Source organism: Pongo abelii, chromosome 10 (assembly GCF_028885655.2).
Source record: "Pongo abelii isolate AG06213 chromosome 10, NHGRI_mPonAbe1-v2.0_pri, whole genome shotgun sequence".
Taxonomy (NCBI): Eukaryota; Metazoa; Chordata; class Mammalia; order Primates; family Hominidae; genus Pongo; species Pongo abelii.
Genome location: NC_071995.2, coordinates 78,696,511 through 78,719,958, shown reverse-complemented (window position 1 = coordinate 78,719,958; position 23,448 = coordinate 78,696,511). Strand labels below are relative to the sequence as shown.

Genomic DNA, 23,448 nt, shown 5'->3' with positions numbered 1-23,448 from the left:
GCCCAGGTTGGAGTGCAGTGGCGTGATCTCTGCTTGCTGCAACCTCCACCTCCCAGGTTCAAGCCATTCTCCCTGCCTTAGCCTCCCAAGTAGCTGGGACTACAGGCGCGTGCCACCACACCCAGCTAATTTTTGTGCTTTTTAGTAGAGACAGAGTTTAGCCATGTTGGCCAGGCTGGTCTTCAACTCCTGACCTGAGGTGATCTGCCCACCTCAGCCTCCCAAAGTGCTGGGATTACAGGCGTGAGTCACTGCACCTGGCATATAACTGCCTTTTTAAAAAACTAGAGTGTTTTATTTTCATGATTTTTACTTGGAATTATATACTCATTTTTTTTAATTTGCTATAATTACAGTCTGCAATTTAAATCCAACTTGTGTGTGGTCAGAGATACTTGATTTTTCTGAAGTCATCTAAATTCATTTTTAATACCCACAGCATTCCTGTGTAAATTTATTTGTTCTTCAGCTACTGTATGTAGACACTGGCAAAACAGCAGTGAATAATAATTTTAAAATATCTGCTTCCATGAAGCTTAAATTGGGAGTTTTCCCAGCCAATTCCTAAATTTCTAATTTGACACTGTTTTTAGAGATATGAGAAAAGGAAAAAAAGAGTATCATAGCTGCCCAAGGAGGAATATGCTTTCTCATAGAAAAAATTATCATAAAGTACAAAGTTTTCATTCAAAGATAATTGCCCTAACCAAGAAAGCAGTTAAGATTAATCAATTATCCTCATGGACAGAGAAGATAATCTCCCATGTGATATAAATGTAGGAATCTTACATTATATCTGAAAAAATATAAACCATGTTGATCATTTATTAAACACCACGGTGACAGAAATTTTAACAAGAATATTAATTCTTGGGGAATTTACAATTAGAATCCTATTTTAAAATAATCTCCAGAAATTCACTGACTTACTTTAGGGGTTTACTGAATCTCTTTATTTCAGTCATTCTTTCCTGCTTACTATTTACAAAACATACCATTAGATAATCTGGAGATTATAGACACATATAAGGCATGGTCCCTGCCATCAAGGAATTTTTATATTAACTAGAGAAATCTACAATTTCTGAATGAGAAAAAATTAAACACAAAACAAGCAAATTATGATTTTGGTTAGGAAGCGCTAAAAACCAGAGAAACAACTGAACCCAAGAGGGCATAATAATAAGAGAGTAGTTTATGGGATAGTGAACAGATTTACACAAGAATGTGCTGTCAAAAAGGGAAACATGAGTGATGAATACTTACAAACATATTTTAATAGAACTTTGTACTAAATAAATAATTTCTTTCAGTATGTGTGAGTGATCTAAGTCACCTATTGATTTCATTATCTGTGGACCACAGTGGATTGACTGGGATAGCAGTAACATTTGAAGTGGTTCTAGCATTATTCTAGCTCCACAAATGCACACATAATTTGAAAGAAAAAAAAGAATAGAAAAACAGAGAAAAAAATATAAATTGATACTGTCAGGATATCTGGGTAGATGAAAGCGAAAGGAAAATAGAACACACTAGGAGAGAAAGTGAAATAGAAAAAGGAAAGCAGATATAGTAACTAGATGCTGAGACAGGGAAAAAGATGGCATGAGAGCATATTTAAAGGAATTTGAAAGCAAATAAGATTATGAAAATTGATGAAAGAGAAAATAGATGTAAAAAGGAGTAACATGAGGTAGTAGATTTTAAAACACAAAACTACTGCCCATCCCAAATGATGTATTGAATACTTAATGGTATAAAGATGGTATTTTTGCTACTTCTGAAATATTAAAGATGTGCTTCTATTGAGAAAACCTGTTTACAAATCTTAGAATATAAGTTATTCTCATGTTCACATAATGGCATATTGTCATTTCATGCTGAGTGCTATTACAATGTTGGACAGTTTTTTTTGTTCTTTTAAAAACTGTGTACAATCACAGCAACAATAGCTAACATGTTTATCACATGCTTGGAATTGTTCGAAATGCTCTATGGAGACTTTCCTTTATAATCCTCAATTTCGAATGTACACATCTTTGTAACTCCCATTTTGCATTAAGAGGTAAGCGTGATGCCTCCAGCTTTGTTCTTTTGGCTTAGGATTGAGTTGGCGATGCGGGCTCTTTTTTGGTTCCATATGAACTTTAAAGTAGTTTTTTCCAATTCTGTGAAGAAAGTCATTGGTAGCTTGATGGGGATGGCATTGAATCTATAAATTATCTTGGGCAGTGTGACCATTTTCATGCATGGTACTGGTGCCAAAACAGAGATATAAATCAATGGAACAGAACAGAGCCCTCAGAAATAACACCACATATCTACAACTATCTGATCTTTGACAAACCTGAGAAAAACAAGCAATGGGGAAAGGATTCCCTGTTTAATAAATGGTGCTGAGAAAACTGCCTAGCCATATGTAGAAAGCCGAAAATGGATCCCTTCCTTACACCTTATGCAAAAATTAATTCAAGATGAATTAAAGACTTAAACGTTAGACCCAAAACCATAAAAACCCTAGAAGAAAACCCAGGCATTACCATTCAGGACATAGGCATGGGCAAGGACTTCATGTCTAAAACACCAAAAGCAATGGCAACAAAAGCCAAAATTGACAAATGGGATCTAATTAAACTAAAGAGCTTCTGCACAGCAAAAGAAACTACCATCAGAGTGAACAGGCAACCTACAGAATGGGAGAAAATTTTTGCAATCTACTCATCTGACAAAGGGCTAATATCCAGAATCTACAATGAACTCCAACAAATTTACAAGAAAAAAACAAACAACCCCATCAAAAAGTGGGCAAAGGACATGAACAGACACTTCTCAAAAGAAGACATTTATGCAGCCAAAAAACACATGAAAAAATGCTCACCATCACTGGCCATCAGAGAAATGCAAATCAAAACCACAATGAGATACCATCTCACACCAGTTAGAATGGCAATCATTAAAAAGTCAGGAAACAACAGGTGCTGGAGAGGATGTGGAGAAATAGGAACACTTTTACGCTGCTGGTGGGACTGTAAACTAGTTCGACCATTGTGGAAGTCAGTGTGGCGATTCCTCAGGGATCTAGAACTAGAAATACCATTTGACCCAGCCATCCCATTACTGGGTATATACCCAAAGGATTATAAATCATGCGGCTATAAAGACACATGCACACGTATGTTTAGTGCAGCACTATTCACAATAGCAAAGACTTGGAACCAAGCCAAATGTCCAACAATGATAGACTGGATTAAGAAAATGTGGCACATATACACCATGGAATACTATGCAGCCATAAAAAATGATGAGTTCATGTCCTTTGTAGGGACATGGATGAAATTGGAAATCATCATTCTCAGTAAACTATCGCAAGGACAAAAAACCAAACACCGCATGTTCTCACTCATAGGTGGGAATTGAACAATGAGAACACATGGACACAGGATGGGGAACATCACACTCTGGGGACTGTTGTGGGGTGGGGGGAGGGATAGCATTAGAAGATATACCTAATGCTAAATGACGAGTTAATGGGTGCAGCACTCCAGCATGGCACATGTATATATATGTAAGTAACCTGAACATTGTGCACATGTACCCTAAAACTTAAAGTGTAATAATAATAAGATAAAATAAAAATAAATAAAAATAAAACTATTTAAGGAATAAAGGTTGGAATTACATTCAAAAAAAAAAAAAAAGGTAAGCAATGTCCCTACTGAAGCACAGTAAGTCTCAAAGGCAGAATCTGAGCCAGGTAATTTGAAGTCAGAGCCCTTGCTTCACCACTATGCTAAGAGAGCCCATGTTACAGATCACCATTCTGAGGAGATAAGATCCATATATAGACAACCACACTCTAACACACATACACAATTATCCTAGGAATGCGATTACTCTAAGAAAATGATTCTTTTTTCCTTTTGATATCTATCTCCCAGTGACCCATACAGACAAAGCAAATAAAAAATGGAATAATGTTAATCAAACCAGGGATAGATATTAAACGGCAAGAGGCTTCATGTCATTTAATGTAATTTCACACCTCTGGGAAACAAATTTCACATTTATGGAGTAATATGATTCAAATTATACTCAGACTATCAAGTTTTAAAGTAATATCTTGGTTTCCAGAAAGACATTGTTCCTGATGACATAAAGTTAATGCCTGCTTTTGACTTTTACTATTCAATTTGTAAACTACATATGCTATAACAATGATTTACCATAGTCATAAATTGTAATGCTCATAATATTGAGTAAAATGTTTACTGCAGATTTTTTGCACTCTTCTTGCTGTAAACTAAATAAGAACATTCCAGGACTTCATTTGCCTTTGGGGAAAAAAATAAGAAACTTTTCTTAAATAAATGCTTGTTAATTACATTTTGGCAATTAAATGCTAGAAATCACAGACATATATTTGAGACTCTTTGTTGCATCAGTTCTGTGGATATTTTTCACTAATTCTGAATTCCAAAAATGGAGGAGGGAAAATGTGGTTAGTGTTGCAAATGAATTACTCTTGAAAATAAAAAAAATAAGGATATATTGTAAAAGACCAATTAGTGTAGGATCATATGCTATCGGGAAAGATGACCAGAAGTCCAGAATAAAGATGAATACCTTTCTAAAAGGTTAAAAAGATTCCCTTGGTGCTGCTGTTAACAATAGATAGAAATACATTTTATATTTGTAAGTCATAAAAAAATTACTATACACTTTCCAGCATTAACAAAATGATGCAACTGTTTCTTAAATTGTAGATATCTGGAAGTTACAAATCTAAGTACATTGCTCTATGAAGTATTCAGCTTATATATCTGTCAAATGCTTGCTTGTGTTTTCCATAAGCATCCTTAAATTGTAGGAAATAAAGAAGTTTAAAAAAAAAGTCATTGTTTAATTTAGTAGTCCATTTTCCTCCTATATGTCAAAAGATTTTAATTCAATTTCTGATTTTTAAAAATAAACATATACCGTTATAATCAACCTACCTTATAATATATAGTGTCAGTTTCATGTTCATGAATTTTAAAACTATATACTTTAACAATACCGCCTGGAAGAGGACTTGGGCTCCATTTCAGCCATACAAAGTCTGAAGTACAGTTGATTAAAGTCAAATTTTGTGGAGGAGCTAAAGGCACTGTAGGAAAACACATGAAGAAACTTACATTCATAAAACTTTTAACATAAAAATAGCACTGTGACTTACTTTCTTGAAGACACTAGTTTAAAAAGATTTATAAAATGATCATATTTAAATTTCAGAAACAAATATCATAATTAATTATAATATGTATTTGGACAGAGTAGTTCCAAAGTAGCTTTAAACAGAACAGGAAATTCTGAAGCTCAAATTGCAAAAAAAAAAATTCAACAAAGTAAATATAATGGTAAGGCTGTTACAAATAGACAATCAGATATCCTTTCATATTCCATGCTGTTCCTTAAAAAGAGAGAGCAGGCGCTGCAACAGTGAAATTGTTGAAGAAATGTGGATTCTGGCTTACCTGACTCATCTGTGTAAAAGAAAAGAATACTGGAAGGACCAAGTCCTTTTCTAGTTCTTGCAGCAGCAAAAAAGCTATATAATGTAAATGGTGAAAGCTCTTCCAATATTATGTAATTATCAGAAGTAATGAAAGAATAATTTTCATTTGGTCCTTGTAAAGTTAAATCATAACTTATTATTGCACCATTTGGCTTTACTGGGGCATCCCATGATAAGAGAACTGAGGTAGAGGAAAGGTTTTTAAAAGTGTTGATTATTGGTGAAGTTTCTGGGACTATAAAAGAAAAAGAGAATATTAAATGAAACAAAAGTGAATCAGCATTAAATAAAGAGGATTCAATCATAATGGGATTTGATTTTCTTAGCAGATTATTTTAAGAAACATTGTGTTTATTGAAAGGCTAATTACTTGAGATCAAACAGAATCAAAATAATTGAAGACTATTTCCTATCAGAAAGCAATGTAAATGAAAACAACAATCTGCTTAACAGACAATAAAAGGGTCTAGCCTACCATCTTCTTCAGTTTTGATGTATAGCTGGACAGTATAGGTATCAGAGAATCCCTTTTCTGTTGATGGAGTAATTTTTAATATATAATCAGTGTATTTTTCCAGATTATCAAAATATATGCTTCTCTCATATGTAACTAGAGGTGGTCTCATGTGGCGAGGAGTCTGCTGTAAGATCAGTGAAACATAGTAGAAGGCTAGACCGTTTGGTTGAGCCGGTGGGACCCAGCTTACATTTATTGCAGTTGACGAAATGGATTCGTAAGTCAGGTTTCCAACAAGCCCTTCAGGTACTATGATAGGTAATCGGCAAAATACAAAAATCATCAGTTACCCTAAACAGAATCTAAATTCACAAACTGAGTATAATTGTTGAAATGGCAACTATTAGATCATCAGCTCTTAAATTATTTAAATGCAGATGTGGCAAACATTCACCTATTATAAAATATCTTCTAAATAATTATTTTAAAAATCGTTCAAAATAAACTCTGTCATCTTTAATATGTATGGAAATTGTTTCTATAATATTCTCTTAGCTCTTCTTTCCTACTGTGTGGAGATTGTGTGTGTGTGCGTGTGTGTGCATAATATGTGTATGTATACTGCTTTATTTAAATATTTTGATAATTTATATTATTTAAACCATCTTTTTAGCTTATTTCTTCTAAATATTACCCTTGTTGTACATATGAGGAAACTAAAGCTCAGAGCCATTAAGTGACTTCTCCAAGGTCATGTGAGTAGCCAAAAGAATCAATACTAAAAGTTTCCCAAGATCTAGTCTCAAAATCTCTCCAGTCACCAGACTACCAACTCACATTTGTATATTACAGTTACTCTACTTACACACAAGTTCCAATTCTCAGATATAAGTTGTATTGTGACATTAAACTCTATTAATGTAAATTTGACATCCACCTGGAGTAGTGCATAGTAGGTGCTTATTATCCATGGTGTGGAAATTATAACTGATAAAATGTCATAGGTTGGCAAAAATCCTGGGAGAGATATGCATTTAAAGAATGCCTGAAATGGTATTGATCATATATTACAATATAACATTTTTGCTAAAGTCTCCCCAAATACATATTTCCCCACATGTATCATTTATTTTTATGTTGACCAACTTGTCAACAATTCAAAAGACTGTTCCAACAACAAATCAAGCATTCACTTCTCATGCTTAAGGAATCTGTCAATTTATGGCTTTCAGATAATAAACATGGAGTTTTACTCCAGAAGTTTAGGTCACTTCCATTTCTCAATAAGGGATTAATCTTTGAAAATAAACAATCAAATGGATGACAGAAACAACTACAAGAAAAATAGGCAATGATCCACTTATCACTGTATTCTGAAAATTGAAACATAAAAAACATCAAGATCTTCAATCATATAGCTTTCTGAATACTCAGGATAAATAGGATTCTTCAGAAGATGCATACGAGAAACTTCTGGAGTTAAGGAAAATACTCTGGATATATTAGTCACAAACACAGTGAGAAGAGAAGGGCTGCAGAGTCCTGTGTAGACTCAAAGTCTGAAAAGAAAACAAGTTGCTAGAGATTTTTTAAGTCCTTAAAGAAAATGAATAAATAAATTAACTATTGGAAAATTCATCCATGTATGCAGTAATTTTTGTGCCCGTAACTGGATGGCCATGACATCTTTTGAAGCAATAAAAAAAACAGAATTTTCATGAATGGATGTTAGCAGTTTTCTTGAACAGAAGAGGCTATTACTGCAATAGTTTTGTAAGTATATTAATTGCATTTTCAAACTCCTGTAATGAACGTGTCTAAATAAAAGATGTTATTACAAATTCAAACAAATAGAAAAAATTCCTAAAATAATAAGTTTTAAATTAATCATATTAAAGATTAGTAAGTGTTTTTTGTTTACATACTGTCTTGATCGGTGTATACTTCAATGATGTCACTGCTTTTATTCCCATTTCCAACTGAAGTACTTGCTGTTAACCAAAATGTATAGTAGCTGAATATTGCCAGTTTATCTATAATTGTGGATACAGTCATATTGTCAAAGTCATTGGTTACTTCATGGAGTGTAAAATTCTGAAAAATAAACACATAGCTTTCATTGTTTAGAATGTATTTTTTTAGTATGCATGAACACTTCAAAATAATTGTTATCAATGAATCGATTTTATTATTTATCATTATTTTAATACGTTGTTTTAGGAAAATCGACATAGAACATTTTTTATTGCAACAATTAAACTGGAAATATGTTTGTACTAAAAGAGAAATAGATGGTGGTTTTTATTGCAAAGCCAACACAAAAAAATAGCAAAGAGTAAAAACGCCAAGCCAACAATGAAGAAGGTCAAGTAGCCAAATGGAAATGCTACAACTGTGCTGATCAGTGTCACTTTCCTTATAAAAACATTCAAGTAATTTTCAAAGCATCAGCTAATTTTAAACAAGTTTGGGAGTATTAGAAAACTTTTAATTGTGTTTCTTTCCATTTGTGATGAAGGAATTTCGAATGTGTTTGCCTCTTTCTATGAACTCAAATCACTATTATTCACATTTAGCGGGTTTTCAGACTTTCACATTTCTTTTCAGACTTTGCTTCTCACAGTTGTAGCAAAGGGATGGCAGACTGATGTACTCTCTGATGTGTAGAGTAAGAGAAAGTTTTAAATTCTCTTGCCTGACTCCTAGTTACATTTTTCCCCAAGCCTTAAAAAAAAGTATTAGGGTATTTATGCAATCATTTTCTTTCCTATCAGATTTTAAAAATAAAACACATAGCCAAATAAAATTAATTCTAAAATAAAAGGAGACTTAAACATATAGCTAATCAGTATGAATAATTTTGTAATTTCCATCTGCACAGAGTAATCTGAATCATTCCAATCCACATGAAGCCATTTAAGTCCTATAGACCCGCATTCAAATTCTGGCAGGGTATCAAGGATAAATTACTTAATCTCAAAGCTTTTCTTCCTTCAACTGTAAAATGGAAATAATCATCTCCACTTCAGAGACTTTTGAGGATTAGATGACATGAAGCACAAAAAGCCATTAATACCACGTCTAGCACACAATAAAAAAAAACAGTAATTAGTTTCATTTAAATGAATAACATAGGATAAGCAAATTTACTAAATTTATAGTAAGAATGGTTCTGAAATTTATCAACAAATTAAATTTAGCAAAATTTTACAGTTCTTTTGCCAGTATTCAGGGAAAAATATAGTCCAATAAAAGATTTACTTCAATTTTGTGGTGATTTACATAGAAATAGACAAATTTAATATAGCAATCTCACACAAAATATGATCCATGAACTTTAATACCTTCCAATAAATCTACTTTACACATGGAACAACTGGCTTATATAAAGCACCACTTAAAAGTATTAACATAGCTTTTTGATGTAAATTTTAGTTTTTGTTATAGAATTTATTCTGATTACCTATGACCTTGATGGCTAATACATAACAAATTATCTGAATCACCCAGAAGTCATTCCTGCTGAGTGTGTGACATAATGTGCATAGGCATGTAACAAATTTGTAACACTAGATCAATTATCCAGATGATTATTTTATTCAGCTGTTTATTTTTGCAAAAAAAAGTCTTTTGGCACAAATCATCTAATTAAGGCTTATTCTTTTGTTTATATAAATATAATCAGAAGGTATTTAGTAAAACCTTTTCAAATTTGACCAACCAACTAATATTCATTTAACACTTTTTTTTTCTTTGAAACAGAGTCTCACTCTGTTGCCCAGGCTGGAGGGCAGTGGCACGATCTCGGCTCACTGCAACCTCCACCTCCCGGGTTCACACCATTCTCCTGCCTCAGCCTCCCGAGTACCTGGGACTACAGGAGCCTACCACCATGCCCAGCTAATTTTTTGTGTTTTTAGTAGAGACAGGGTTTCACCGTATTAGCCAGGATGGTCTCGATCTCCTGACCTCGTGATCTGCCTGCCTCAGCCTCCCAAAGTGCTGGGATTACAGGCGTAAGCCACCACACTTGGCCCATTTAACACTTTTTAAAATAGAAGACATTATGCCACGCACACTAAGGAAACATAAGTGGGTAAAACTTAAAAAGTAGAAAAGTTAATATGCTGTACAAAATACAATGTGCGACAACTGAAGGAAGAACAATATGGATTGCCAAGTAGTAGCAAAGAGGTTAAATTCTCCAAGATAAGAAGAAGGAAAGATGGCTTCGCTACATACTCAAGGGCTCCAAAATTATGACTATGTACTAAAAGTGATGTTGGTCTATTATAATATTTTTAAAATCTTTCAATTAAAATATGTATTGAGCATTAAACCTATGTCTGACATAGCTGCAGAAGACTTTTGGAGATGCAAAAATAAATATTACACAATTATTTTTCTACAAGATGCTTGTCATGGCATAAGGGAACTAAGAGAAGCAATAGTTATCGGTAATAGGAGGCAGAACATGATATGCCACGCATGACATATTCTACAAAGTTCTGTAGGAAGGGGAAAGATGATAAGGAACAAATAAAAAGGTATACACCTATTCTGCTACATAATTTTCATTTTGAAGCTTTCTTCTACTAATTCAAAATAGAAAATTAGGTAGTGAAGGTATTGATGCTATTTTTAACATTAATTTTAGGAATAAGTTAAAGCATGGATAAACTTCAAGCAATATGAGACTATACTTCTGAAATATTTTAACATCATTAGCCTGTGCCCTCTTGCAGCTGTCACACTTAAAAGCATTCTTAAGATTATTTAATAAAAGATAATATGTTCTAAGGCAGATGAATTGCAAATTAGATCATATTACACACCCAGGTGTGAATAAGTAGGTTTAGAAGATCATGTTGGAACCATAGTTTGATACTTATGCTATATTATTTAGATATGGGCAAAGAGAACCAAAATATAAATCACATAGAAGCCATAAGTAAATTGTACAGAGACAAAATGATTGCTAAAATTTAGAACTACTGGAACAATTGTGCAATGTTTTTTAAATGCATAAAAGAAGGAAAATCTCCAATTTGCATATCTTCTATGGGTATAATGACATATTGTTACAACTGTAAACCACATTTTGGTTAAAAAATAAATTGCCTTTCTAGGTCCCATTTCTCTTCCCTACAGAGAACAAAACAAAAAGCAAAAACTGCGTGACATAGAGTAGAAAACTAGACCTTCCTTTCTCCTTCTGCTCTTAAGGCATTTGTTCAAAAATGTTGATTTACGATTACATCTGTAACTATATCTACATGTCTTTCATTACAGCTATAATTATATCTACATGTCTTTTATAAAGTAGTTTTCTCTTTGCATCAAGTTTTAAATAGACAGACTTATACAACCCTACTCTTATAGAACAGAATATAAACACTAAACCACCTTCTGGACTTTGTCTTTCTCCCTGCTAGGTTAGTCCTGAGATAGCTTGCAAGTTCTGCTCTTGCCCTCTTCATTAGCCTACATTGCACTATAGCTGCACTGAAGTCTTAATTCCAGAGGCTGTTACTCAGGAGAGCTAACTAGTGACTAAACTTGGGCTGTCAGTCACAAATGGGATTAGGTAACTCAGAATTTGTAAGACTTATCTTTCTTCTTCTTTTACTTAAAAGGATAGAAAGAATTAAGAATCACCTAAGGCACAAACGTGGTCAATAATTTCTACCACTAAGGGATGTATTCTGTACATTGTAGCATTTCTTCTAAATTTATGTTTTTCTTTCTTTTTTTTTTTTTTTTTTAATTTGAGATGGAGTCTTGCTCTGTCGCCCAGGCTGGAGTGCAGTGGCGGGATCTCCTCTCACTGCAAGCTCCGCCTCCCAGGTTGACGCCATTCTCCCGCCTCAGCCTCCCCAGTAGCTGGGACTACAGGCGCCCGCCACCACGCCCGGCTAATTTTTTGTATTTTTAGTAGAGACGGGGTTTCACCGTGTTAGCCAGGATGATCTCGATCTCCTGACCTTGTGATCCACCCATCTCGGCCTCCCAAAGTGCTGAGATTACAGGCGTGAGCCACCACACCTGGCCGTGTTTTTCTAATTATATTCCAGCTCTCTGCCTCTTTGATTCAATCATAATCACTCCAATTATCCTTTTTATATGTTAGAGTTCTGTGAAACATCTCATTTGGAGAAATAATATAATTCTGTTGAAAATTGAAAATATTTTTTCAAAGTAAATGCATTTTAGCTATTTTCATAGCCATCATCATTCACATCCTAGAGAGTGCCCATCTACAAACTGTGCAAACCTAGAACCTTATCTATGACAAATTAACTAAACACATTCCGAGTGGTCTGCATTTCATCTGACATTAAACATTAACTACTAATATACTATTATTATAATAACCCTTCCTGCTATCAAAAACTTTTTTTAAGGAAAAACAAACACATCCAAACACTAAAACTATTTATATCGTATACAAACAAATGAAAAAAATTTAGCTAATAAATAATTTTGAGGATAAATGATACCATCAGTACTTTAGAGAACACTTCTTGGAGGAAGTCTAATTGAGGGCTATCTTTATAAACAGAATTTTCAGTAGGTGGCAGATTCACTATTTTTAATACATGTGAAGCTTATATAGAAGTGTGTGTGTGTGTGTGTGTGTGTGTGTAAAGAGAGATTAAATGTATCTGACATTTCTACACCACATTTTTCTATGTCAATGGGAGTTTTATAAAATACATCTGTGCCTAATTATCAATGTAAGGTAAACAATTTCTTTTACCGTGACGTCTGTATTATTAATAAAATTTAAGGATGTTAATAAAGAACTAGAAGAAAATTCAGTTCTTACCTGCATAAAAGTACCTGAAGTATTTCTGTAATAAACAGAGTAATATTGTATAATCCCATTAGGTTTTGAAGGAGGTGTCCAGAAAAGAATTATTGATGAAGAACTGAGGTTTACATAATAAATGTCTTTGGGAGGATCGCTTGGTGCTATAAAACAAATAATTGAACAAATTACTGTATTTGTGGTTACAAGTAATGTCTGAAATGGTCTGAATTTTACCTACAGTTTATAAATTAAAGTGATAAAAAATGTTTTTCAAAAAAGCTGGAATTAGAAATGTCAGAAATGAAATCCATAAAACGCATTGGGTCACCCCTCTAATACTTTATTATAGGCATATTCAAGCTGAAGACAGATGAATTTCTTACTCATAAAATACTATCTCCGTTCTAAAACCTGTCCACTGCTCTGGATATGAGAACAATATTATAACAGGTTTCCAATACAAAATACATAATTTGAAATTCTAATATAACTTAGAATTTTTATATTGAATAATAAAAGTCATAGACAAATGATTCATGCATTTTATGTTGTTTCATTTAATAAACACATAAAATTCTATTTGTCAAGTAACTTCTGTACTAAGTGCTTTTAAAAATATAAACTTATGTAATCTTCATAAGAACCCTGTGAAGTAGAATGATACTGTTTCCACATTACCAATGGGAAATTGAGGCACACAGAGATTAATTTTCCCAACATCACACAGCTAAAAAGTGATCAAAATGCAATTTTTCATCAAACTGATGATGAATATTAGGCTTCATCATACATTTTGATATTTGAATTTTTTTCTGGGCAGGATTTTTTTTTTTTTAAAGAAAAAGAACAGTCTTTTAATTGGCATACATCCTTAACTCACCTCCCTCTGGTGTTTGAAAGCTAATGATATTGCTTCTTGTTTTCCCATCACCAAATCTGGTGCTAGCTGTTACATAGGCACTGTATTCAACATTATAATCCAAATCTGATAACTCCAATGATGTTTCAGTGACATTAATAGTTTTTAATGATGATCTATTCCTGAGATAAAAAGAATATTATCTGTATAATTGAATTTTAAAAGTTAACAATACTTTTTGAGCACACTAACATTACAAGTAAACAACATTAATATATGGAAATTTATTCATCTAGATTAATAGAATAAAGATGTTGGTTATCCTGAAATACTGAAAATAGTAAATTTCAGAATTCTTTAGTAAATTAACTTATTTTGCTTTTAATTATATTCAGTAATTAGATCAAATGTTAATATGATGTTCATAATTAGAGTTTGCTTGGACCAATTTTAATAGATATTAAGGAATACTATGTACTAAAGTAATTACAGCATTCCCTTTCATACTGATGTTTTCATTGTCCAAACATTTGTTCATTTCAAATGCTGGCAAAATCTTATTTAAACTATTAATTTATAAAATAAATCTATCCTTCAAATATTGTACACAAGTAACATTTACTTCAGGCCAACACAAATAAATAAATAACAAATATCTAAATAGTGATATGTAAAATAACAAGGCTGTGGGCTTTCCTATAGTTATTTAATAGAAATGAGATTGAAAACAATGTATGTATATCATACAGGAAAGAAGAAAATATAGCTCACACCTCTCACTCAATCAAAATCTTTAAAGTATTTACAATATTACTCCAGAAAAGAAAACAAATCAAATAAATATTGACTCAAAACTCTCCAAGTACATATCAAAATCTCAGGAGGGGAAAAAAGAGTCTAAAGAACAAAATATAACACTATTTTATTTCAGTCATGTTAGTTCAGCTTCCACAGTTTGAATTGGGTATAGATTAATATCTAAAACCAAAAAATGAACATGTGTATAGTGGTGCTGAAAAATGTGCATTATTTTTGATTTATATTTTAGGAATAATAAAGTTAGTTATTAAAGAATTTAGATAAGGGAATATGATCAGTAACACTGAAAAAGTATATGTCTCATGTAATCTCATATTTTTCTTCTTTAGACACACAAAGCACTGAAGAAGTAAATGAATATTCCCTGTGAATAGAAAATACTCTTTCTTTACCATTGAAATATTTGAAGCCTTGAATCATTAGGAGGAATAACACATTTTAAATGAATTAAGGGTTTCCACAGAGATACATTTCAGTCATGGTTTTACTACCACAGAAGCACCAAGTTATTCCAAATATAAGTTTTGCTATCTGCAAAATAGTTGGAAAGCTTACCACAGTGAGAAAAATATGGATTCGGAGTATGTGATTGGAGACAGGCAGGATTAGCCAGGCTATTCAGCAATTTGAAACAGTTTCATTTGAAATCCCTTTTCAGGAGCAGTCAGGAGAGCTTTCTTTGACTCCATTGAGACCAGAGGAGAGGGGCTTTTAAAACTCTTGATACTGTAGCTATTAGTCTCCAGAAAAGATGCCTCGTCATAGAAACTACCTAATTCCATGCTCTTATCATTGGTCACAGGTCATCAGGACACTACAGAAGAGCTAATCCAATATGGATCTCTAGAACTATGCAATTAACACGAGCGTGGTGGCTCACACCTGTAATGCCGGCACTTTGGGAGATCGAGGCGGTTGGATCACTTGAGACTAGGAGTTTGAGGTCAGCCTGGGCAACATGGCAAAACCCTGTCTCCACTAAAAATAAAAAAATTAGCCCTGCGTGGTGGGCAGACCTGTGGTCCCAGCTTTCAGGAGGCTGAGGCACGAGAATTGCTTGAGCCCAGGAGGCGGAGGCTGAAGTGAGCCAATATCGGCAACTGCACTCCAGCCTGGGCAACAGAGCAAGACTGTGTCTCAAAAAAATAATAAAATAAAATAAAATAAAATAAAATAAAATAAAGCTATGCTATTAGCTCAAGTAATCTAATTGCAGTATAACAATTTTAAAAATTATTTTCAAAAATGTATTTCAATGTTATCTGCTACCTTGCATCACTACCTTCTTGCCCTGATTTTCACAGCAAAATCTTGTACATAAGTATCTACCAACTGTAAAAAAAAAAAAACTCAGATTATGTTCCATAGATAATGCAGAATCAAGGTAATTACCTGGAAATGATATCCAAAATAAATTTTTATCTCAAATAGATATTGTAGTAAAAATAAGCTAGTTGTTATAAATTATGTTAATAAAAACATAGTAGTTCACTTCAGTTTGCATATATATAGTTTCAACATCTAGCCTGGTTTACTCCCAAGAGACAAAATTAAGCTAAAAAAATTTTTTTCAGATGTCTCGTCTGTTTGGGGTTTACTTTTCTTTTGGAGTTTAGGATTGTGGCTGATATTTTAATAAATAAGTTAGAAAAATATGGTAGCATGAATATTAATTAAAACAATTCAGAATATATCAAATATGTAAGAGATTATTTGCTGTAAAACTGATAACTAAAAGAAAGAGAAAGGAGACAGAATTGAACTGCCACCAAGGCTCGAACTCCATTTTCCTCGTAGCTGTTACTGAATTGGAGATAACACATAAATCTCTGTGCTGAAGTGTGAGCTCTCTAATCTCAAAGGAGCAATCTTCTGAGCAATCCTGAAGCTCAAAGTGTTCACTCCCTTTGAGCGAACCCTGTGTAGGAAATTCATGTGCAGGAAATTCATCTTTGACACTGCTATAAGTTGTTACTCTTGCTTTCAGCTGGCTTAGTTTTAAAATCTGTTTAATTCTTATCTTAAAAATATTATACTATAATTATTATGTGTTCCATTATAATGTTTTATTTTCATTTATAAAAGCATATGTTCTATATCTTGATTTTTTTCTCTTATCATGTTAACACCAATGATCTATATCATAATGTTTTTGTAGTTGCATAATTTGGATATATCATAGTTATTTAGCCATTCTATGAATTAACTTTTAGGCTTTTTCTCTTTTTTATTTCTTTAGCTATTATTAACAATGATGCGGTAGTTATCCTTAAAGAAGTATCTTTTCATAATAGTACTTTTATTTCTACATATTAAATTGTGTGATTCCTTTTAAACTTCTTTAAATTTAAATATATATATATATTTTAAAGACAAGGTCTTGTTATGTTGCCCAGGCTGGACTTGAATCCTGGGCTCAAGGTAACCTACCACCTCAGCCTTCAGAGTAGCTGGTACTACAGGCATGCAACACTACACCAGGATACAAATTGTGTGTTTCTTGAGTCAAATGGTTTGAATTTGTTTTAAAATTTTAAGATTACTACTCCAAAATGATTACTGTATCAAATTTTAAGTTATAATAATTATAATTATTTAGAATCATACCACCAATGTGTGAGAGTACCCATTTTGGCAAACTCACATAAATCTCTGGATATTATTAATATAGTTAGATTTTAGTAGATTTTTAGTTAGATTTTAGTTAGCCATTCCTGGCTGTGAGTGAGACAGAATGTCTTCTTACATATTTGTTCATCATTTGTGATCCATTGAAACAAATAATCACAAAAATAAACTTATTTATGGTTTTTTATGTTTTATTTTAGTCTTTTAAATGAAAAACATTATTAGTCTGAGCTCTTTAGACACTATTCATTAGATAGTGCAAGCAAAGTTAACTTTCACACCTTCTGAATTTAGAGATGTTTAAAATTTAGAATTTTACATATCAGTACAAAATCAATATTCAACAAAATCCAACAAAATTTAATTAGCATCTACTTTGTGTCAGGCACTACTTTAGGCATAAATATGAGTAAGATACAGCCCCTGTCCTCAAAATAGAGAGATAAAGCAGTAAATAATTCTAAAACAATTTGTTAATGACAATGTGACTTCCTTAAGGACAAGGACAATAACCTTTTCCCTTAGTAGCTAAAATTAAAGAACAAAGAAAGCAATGAGCAAAGAAATTAGTTGTGACCAAAGTATAAAAAAAAAGAATAAGACATGGCCCCAAAGATCCAGGAAATTATTCACTAGAAAGCTAGTTTGTAAAGTTTGAGAGTAGGATAGGGAGTTGAGGGAGGTGGGAGAAGAAGAGAGGAGGCCTACAGGACAAAGCAGGTCTAACTCTTACATATCCAAAGTCATAAACTGTGTACAAAGGGAGGGAATATAAATGTTACACAATACTTATTATCTAAAATATATTACTTTTCAACACTGGCCAAATCTCCCAACCCAGTGACTGTTTTCAAACTGAGATGAAACTTGAGGGAAGTCCTCAGTAAAATGATTTTACGTATTTAACTCTAAACCTATTTTTGAATAGGTTTTGAAGCTTTTTCGAATTTAGGAAATGAAAAAAAAATTTAATTACTTTGAAATTATTCTGTAAAAATACAAGATGTAGTTGTTCTGTCTTTACTCATGGGTAACACCAAAAAAAGTCTTCAATTGGGATAAATAGTCTCTAAGATGAAGTTATTTCCTAATTAATTTGCAATTATTTTTTCAAAAGACATACCACATTTTGACATCTAGGGCATAAAATAAATTCTAGATCAAAAGAGCAATTAATTTGCTTTACCAATTTCTTTGTTTCTCTTACAACACCAAGTCCATGCTAGAGCTATGAAGGAATCCTGAATACCCAAACCACAGTAAATAAATTTCTCTGTTTCCATAAGCATGAATATGTATGGTTCTCTAGACAAGGTTGGAGACCCTTTGAAAAGTCATAGTCTTAGTTTTAATCTTTATCATTTGATATTTTGTTCCATGTGCATAATCTACCCTGATGATACATCCATCCCTGTTCATTTTTGTGAATTTATTTTCAAAACTTTAATCAGTTATTATCTAAATGTTCTAGATTAATCCTTTCACTCACTAAATAGAACTCCCCAAAATGAAGAATGTGAACACTCACTTACTTGACTCTTTATTAGATTATTTTTTTCCTCATATGAACCAGTGATGTTCGTTAATTTTCCCATTATATAAGGAAACAACTCTTCTATGTTGTACTTTAACATAATTACTCTACACAACTTGCTAGCATCAGTAGGCTAGTGATTATGTATTAAATAATCCCAAACTAGCAAGGCATAAACAGTTGCACGTTCCTAAAGCTGTTCTAGCAAATCAGAGACAGTCTGAGTCAAAGTAGGGTATTCATTTGTTGTTGTTGTTCCTATTGTCATCATTTGGTTGACTGGCTAACTTGGTTTGGTTTGATTTGGCTTTGTTTTGCTTGTTTGCCTTTGGTAGGAAAGATACATTTAAAAGATTAAAGGAAAAAGCCACTGAAGAGAATGAGTTTGAAGCTGAGGAAGCATACACTAATAATCCATAGATAGCTTCAGAGCAGACACAAGGAATTAGGATCCAAAAGGCAGGAGGAAGGATTGCACTTGAACTGAAAGAGAGAGATTTAGTATTTCATCCTCTGAGAATGGACGTAAATGAGTTGATGGATTCTGGAAGCAGGAATTTGAAGTAGTCAAATTTTTGAGATAGTCACCTCAATTTTAAGTTTAGAATGGAAGCTGGGTTTGTCTGCTTTGAATGAGGTGAGTGAGATTTAGCAAAGGGCTTGAAAATAGAGATGATTTGGGAAAATTTCCGAGGACAACAGGAGAGGAAACTGATCAAAAACATGTAAAATGACTTCCCAGGGGTGCTCAAAGATTAGTGAGATTAGAAAAAAACAAGACTTTTAAATGTACAATACTTCTTTCTTTCATTATTTCAACAAGTATTTATTGAGGGCCTAAAATATAAGTTATTATACTCTGTGATAGAAATATGAAGGTGACAAAGACATAAACCTCTGGCTTCAATGGGTTTATAGCCACATAGTTATCATCCCATTAGGGCTCCAAAATTTGAGTAAAGTACTTCAGAAAATGGGCTATTGGAGGAATACACAATTATTAACTACCCATTTCTCTCCTTTAAAGCTTATAAACTATTCAGATATTTTTATTTTCTTTTACAAAGTGTATAAGTTATATCTTACTAGAAGTTTGTGATTTCATCCATTTGAAATTTATTGTCATAAGGTTATTTTAAATGTCCATTTATTTATTTATGAGACAGGGTCTCACTCTGTGACCCAGGCTGGAGTGCAGTGGTATGATCACAACTCACTGCAGCATCGATGGCCCCAACCCCAGGCTCAGGTGTTCCTCCCATCTCAGTCTCCTGAATAGCTGGGACTACAAGCATATGTTACCACACCTGGTTATTTTTTCTAGAGATGGGGTCTCACCGTGGTGCCCAGGCTGGTCTCAAACTCCTGAGTTCAACCCATCTGCCCACCTTGGCCTCCCAAAGTGCTGGGATTACAGATATTTCTTAATTTTTAGGTATCTATAGTTATGGTGCCCACGCTGGTCTCAGACTCCTGGGATCAAGCCATCTGCCCAACTTGGCCTCCCAAAGTGCTGAGATTAAAGATATATCTTAATTTTTAAGTTATCTGTAGTTATGTCTCCTTTTTCATTCCTAACATTAAATTAAATGTGCTTTTTCTCCTTTTTCTGGATCATCTCCCCATTTCTTTTTTAACTCTATATTTTAAATTACTTATTAGTTTTGCTTTTCTCTTTTGTAAATTTTTAATTTAGTTTCTATAAGTATGGAATTTATGGATTATATATGATTATTAATGATAATATGGGAATAATTATTCATGTTTCTTCCCTGTCTGCTTGAGAACTTACCAATTTTGTACAAAGGGAGAGCAAAGCATAATATTTAATACTTTAAAGCATCATGAATTAAATATTAGAACACAATTTTTATTTGGAAAAGAGTCAATTTTTGTGAACAATAACAGTATAGTATAATAATGAATTAAATAACTTTGGCGTAAATTAAATTGTGTTCAAATGAATACAAGGTTAACAATTACTTCACAGGGTTTACATAGTATAAATATTTTCAAAACATTTTTCTACTGGAAATTTTAAAAAGTTATAGGTTCTATAAATATAATCACAAAATTAATTTTATAAATGAAAGTGTCTTTTAACACATTTAGTCAAGAAATAAGAAAGATGGCCTTTTTACTGAAAGTTTGCCACGTGTTGTAGAAACAAAAATGATTTTTTAAAAAAGCTAAGGTGATACAAAGTGCTTAATATATAGCAAGCTTTAAAATATAATCAGTGGTGGAATGTCTTTTAGTAGAGGCTTTTAAGTTATAATCATAAAGCTCTAAAGGTTGGAAAAAATTACTTAAATAATTTTTTTCAGTAAATCAGTGCCCTTCCACTTTATTAAAGATATTTTCTTTCATTTTTTCTTCAATAGCTTCAAATATCTGATCACCACATTAATTTCTCATCATAAGGCTTTAAAAAAATAAAAGCTCATTAATTTTCATTTCTTAGAGAAAGTCCTGGTTAGGACCCTTAAATGTAACCAAATAATATTAACGTTAGCCCCTGCTTTAAAAAATTTTTACACATGGTACTTGTCTTACTACAAATTTAGAATATTGTTACTCCTGGCTCTCCCCAAAGAACATAATTTCAAATGGTCTATTCTTCAGTTCCTCTAAAAAGCTGTAGAAATTGTTGCTTATGGAAGACTTGGAGGATGGGCAAACCTTTAAATTTACTATTCTGGCCTTTGATCAAGCAGAAGCTACAGAAAGCCATATACATTATACCTTTGATCTTAATTGTCTGTGAAATCACCTTCACCTTACTATATATATTTTTGGGGGAAATTCTTATCACTTTCCAATTCTATACCCACATAACTCTATTCACCATACAAAAACCACACTAATAGTCTTTGGACTGATATGTCCAACTGACTCTTCTGAAAGTTTCTGGAATTCCAATGTACAGAACTAGTTCTCCAACTTATTTTTCTCCAACCAAAGCTTTAGCTCCCAAATCTAGCCTCTCTGCAATCTTCCTTTCTGTAAACACCTGCTTCTCTGAGATGGCCAATTCTGGGTTCTAATTCATACCCTGCCTCCATAGATTTTGATTTTTATGTGAAGATCCATATACCAGAGAAAGCACAGATAGGATGGGGCATAGAATTGTGGAAATCCGGAGCATTAGACAGGTTAAATTAAAATTGACCCCAAACATGCTGAAATATGTCCATGCGGTTTCTCCTCTAGATTTTCGATGCTCTCTTTTAAAAATTGTTTAGAATACTTCTTGTATTTCAGGCACTGAGCTAGTGACTTGTGATAAAGTACAGTCACTACACTAGACCTCACCAACTCGCAGGAAGACCCTTATTAAACAAGAAAATACAAATGTTATGAGAATTATAGAAAGAGAACTGAGCTTTTCAGTAGGCCAAGTATGTATTAGAATAATAATCAGTAGTATACTCCCATTGTTTTTTATAGTATCCACATTATTTAGGAAGGGAGAACTAAGGCAATTCAGTAATAAATTGACTTCTTATAAGTAGAACCACAGACACACACACACACACACACACACACAGAGTGAGAAACCCGAGAGTGACAGAGAGAGAGAGAGAGACAGAATATGACGGTTAGTATTACACAGAATTTTAAAATTTTATTAAAACCATGTACCCAAAGATGTATGATCACACTCCCGGAGAAAACAATCCACGGGCTTTCCATTGCACTCGCAAGAAAATTCAAACTTCTTATTCTGGCTTCAAGACTCAATGTATATGGCCTAACCACCTCTCCAGCTTTATCTGCTCCCACTTTTATTCTGTGCCATTATACACAAGACACAAAGGCCATCTCATTGTTGACCACATCAAGCTTCTTGCTGTTAACCACACCTGATAACATTATCAGGACATTTCAGCTATGTGTATCAATATATTCCCATCTTTGCTTAAGCCAATTTAGGACGAGTCCAGTACTTGAAACAAAAAGAATCTTCACTGTTATTAATCTTGACCTGTTCCCTTATTTCAATAGTTCAACATATGCCTTGATTCTGAGGATTTCCACTGTCTTCATCACTTCTCCCCGAACAAGCCCTACTCTGTGTGTTCAAACTGTACTAACCAGTAATCCAACTGGTTTAACTCATGAAACAGTGTAATTATCATTCTGTCGTAATAGATGCAGTCCATCAATGAACACAGATGAATATTAAGCCAATAATTTTTTGGTAGAAATATCCCACATGACTTGATGCAAAAAGCTTACTTAAACCCACTAAATATTTTTAACACATGCTGTTATCAAATTCAGACTTCTATAATCCTATAAATGCGCTGTTTTATTTTTAGAACAAAGGCCAATCATAACACATATTCCTATTGGTGTTTGGTAAAAGCATAAATTGAGAGTAACACAGATCAGGGTGTGAATTCTGACTCTGTCATCCTTAGCTCTGTAACCTTACCTGTGTCCTTAATCTCATCAAGAACATTTCCACAACTATAAAATGGGGATAATATTCTTTTCTTTGTGGTATTTTTGAAAAAAGAAAAAATATGTAAGAAACATTTGTCTCAAAATGGTAACTAGTACACTGTAAACTAAAAATAAAATCCTAAGCCTGGCAACCAACTGAATCTTAAAAAACATGGAGTTTCTGGCCATGACAGGATGGGAGATCAGACACAACTCAGTATATCCCCCACTGCTTACTGTTAGACACAACAGCTGACCTAAATTAATGCTAAAATTGTGCAATATTCTGTTTTTACACTGCTGATAAAGACATACCTGAGACTGGTAA

At 33.1% G+C, this 23,448-nt stretch overlaps 1 protein-coding gene across 1 annotated transcript in view; it reads right to left on the bottom strand.

The window, feature by feature from the left end:
• PTPRQ (protein tyrosine phosphatase receptor type Q) overlaps positions 1 to 23,448 on the bottom strand; it is a 216,451-nt gene that overhangs the window by 134,762 nt on the left and 58,241 nt on the right. The window contains exons 18-23 of the mRNA XM_024256953.3: positions 13,709 to 13,869; positions 12,844 to 12,989; positions 7,940 to 8,108; positions 6,033 to 6,323; positions 5,517 to 5,792; positions 4,998 to 5,149 (exon numbers count right to left, since the gene is read on the bottom strand). Of these exons, the coding sequence (XP_024112721.1) occupies positions 4,998 to 5,149; positions 5,517 to 5,792; positions 6,033 to 6,323; positions 7,940 to 8,108; positions 12,844 to 12,989; positions 13,709 to 13,869 (1,195 nt within the window). The remainder of the gene's footprint in view (positions 1 to 4,997; positions 5,150 to 5,516; positions 5,793 to 6,032; positions 6,324 to 7,939; positions 8,109 to 12,843; positions 12,990 to 13,708; positions 13,870 to 23,448) is intronic.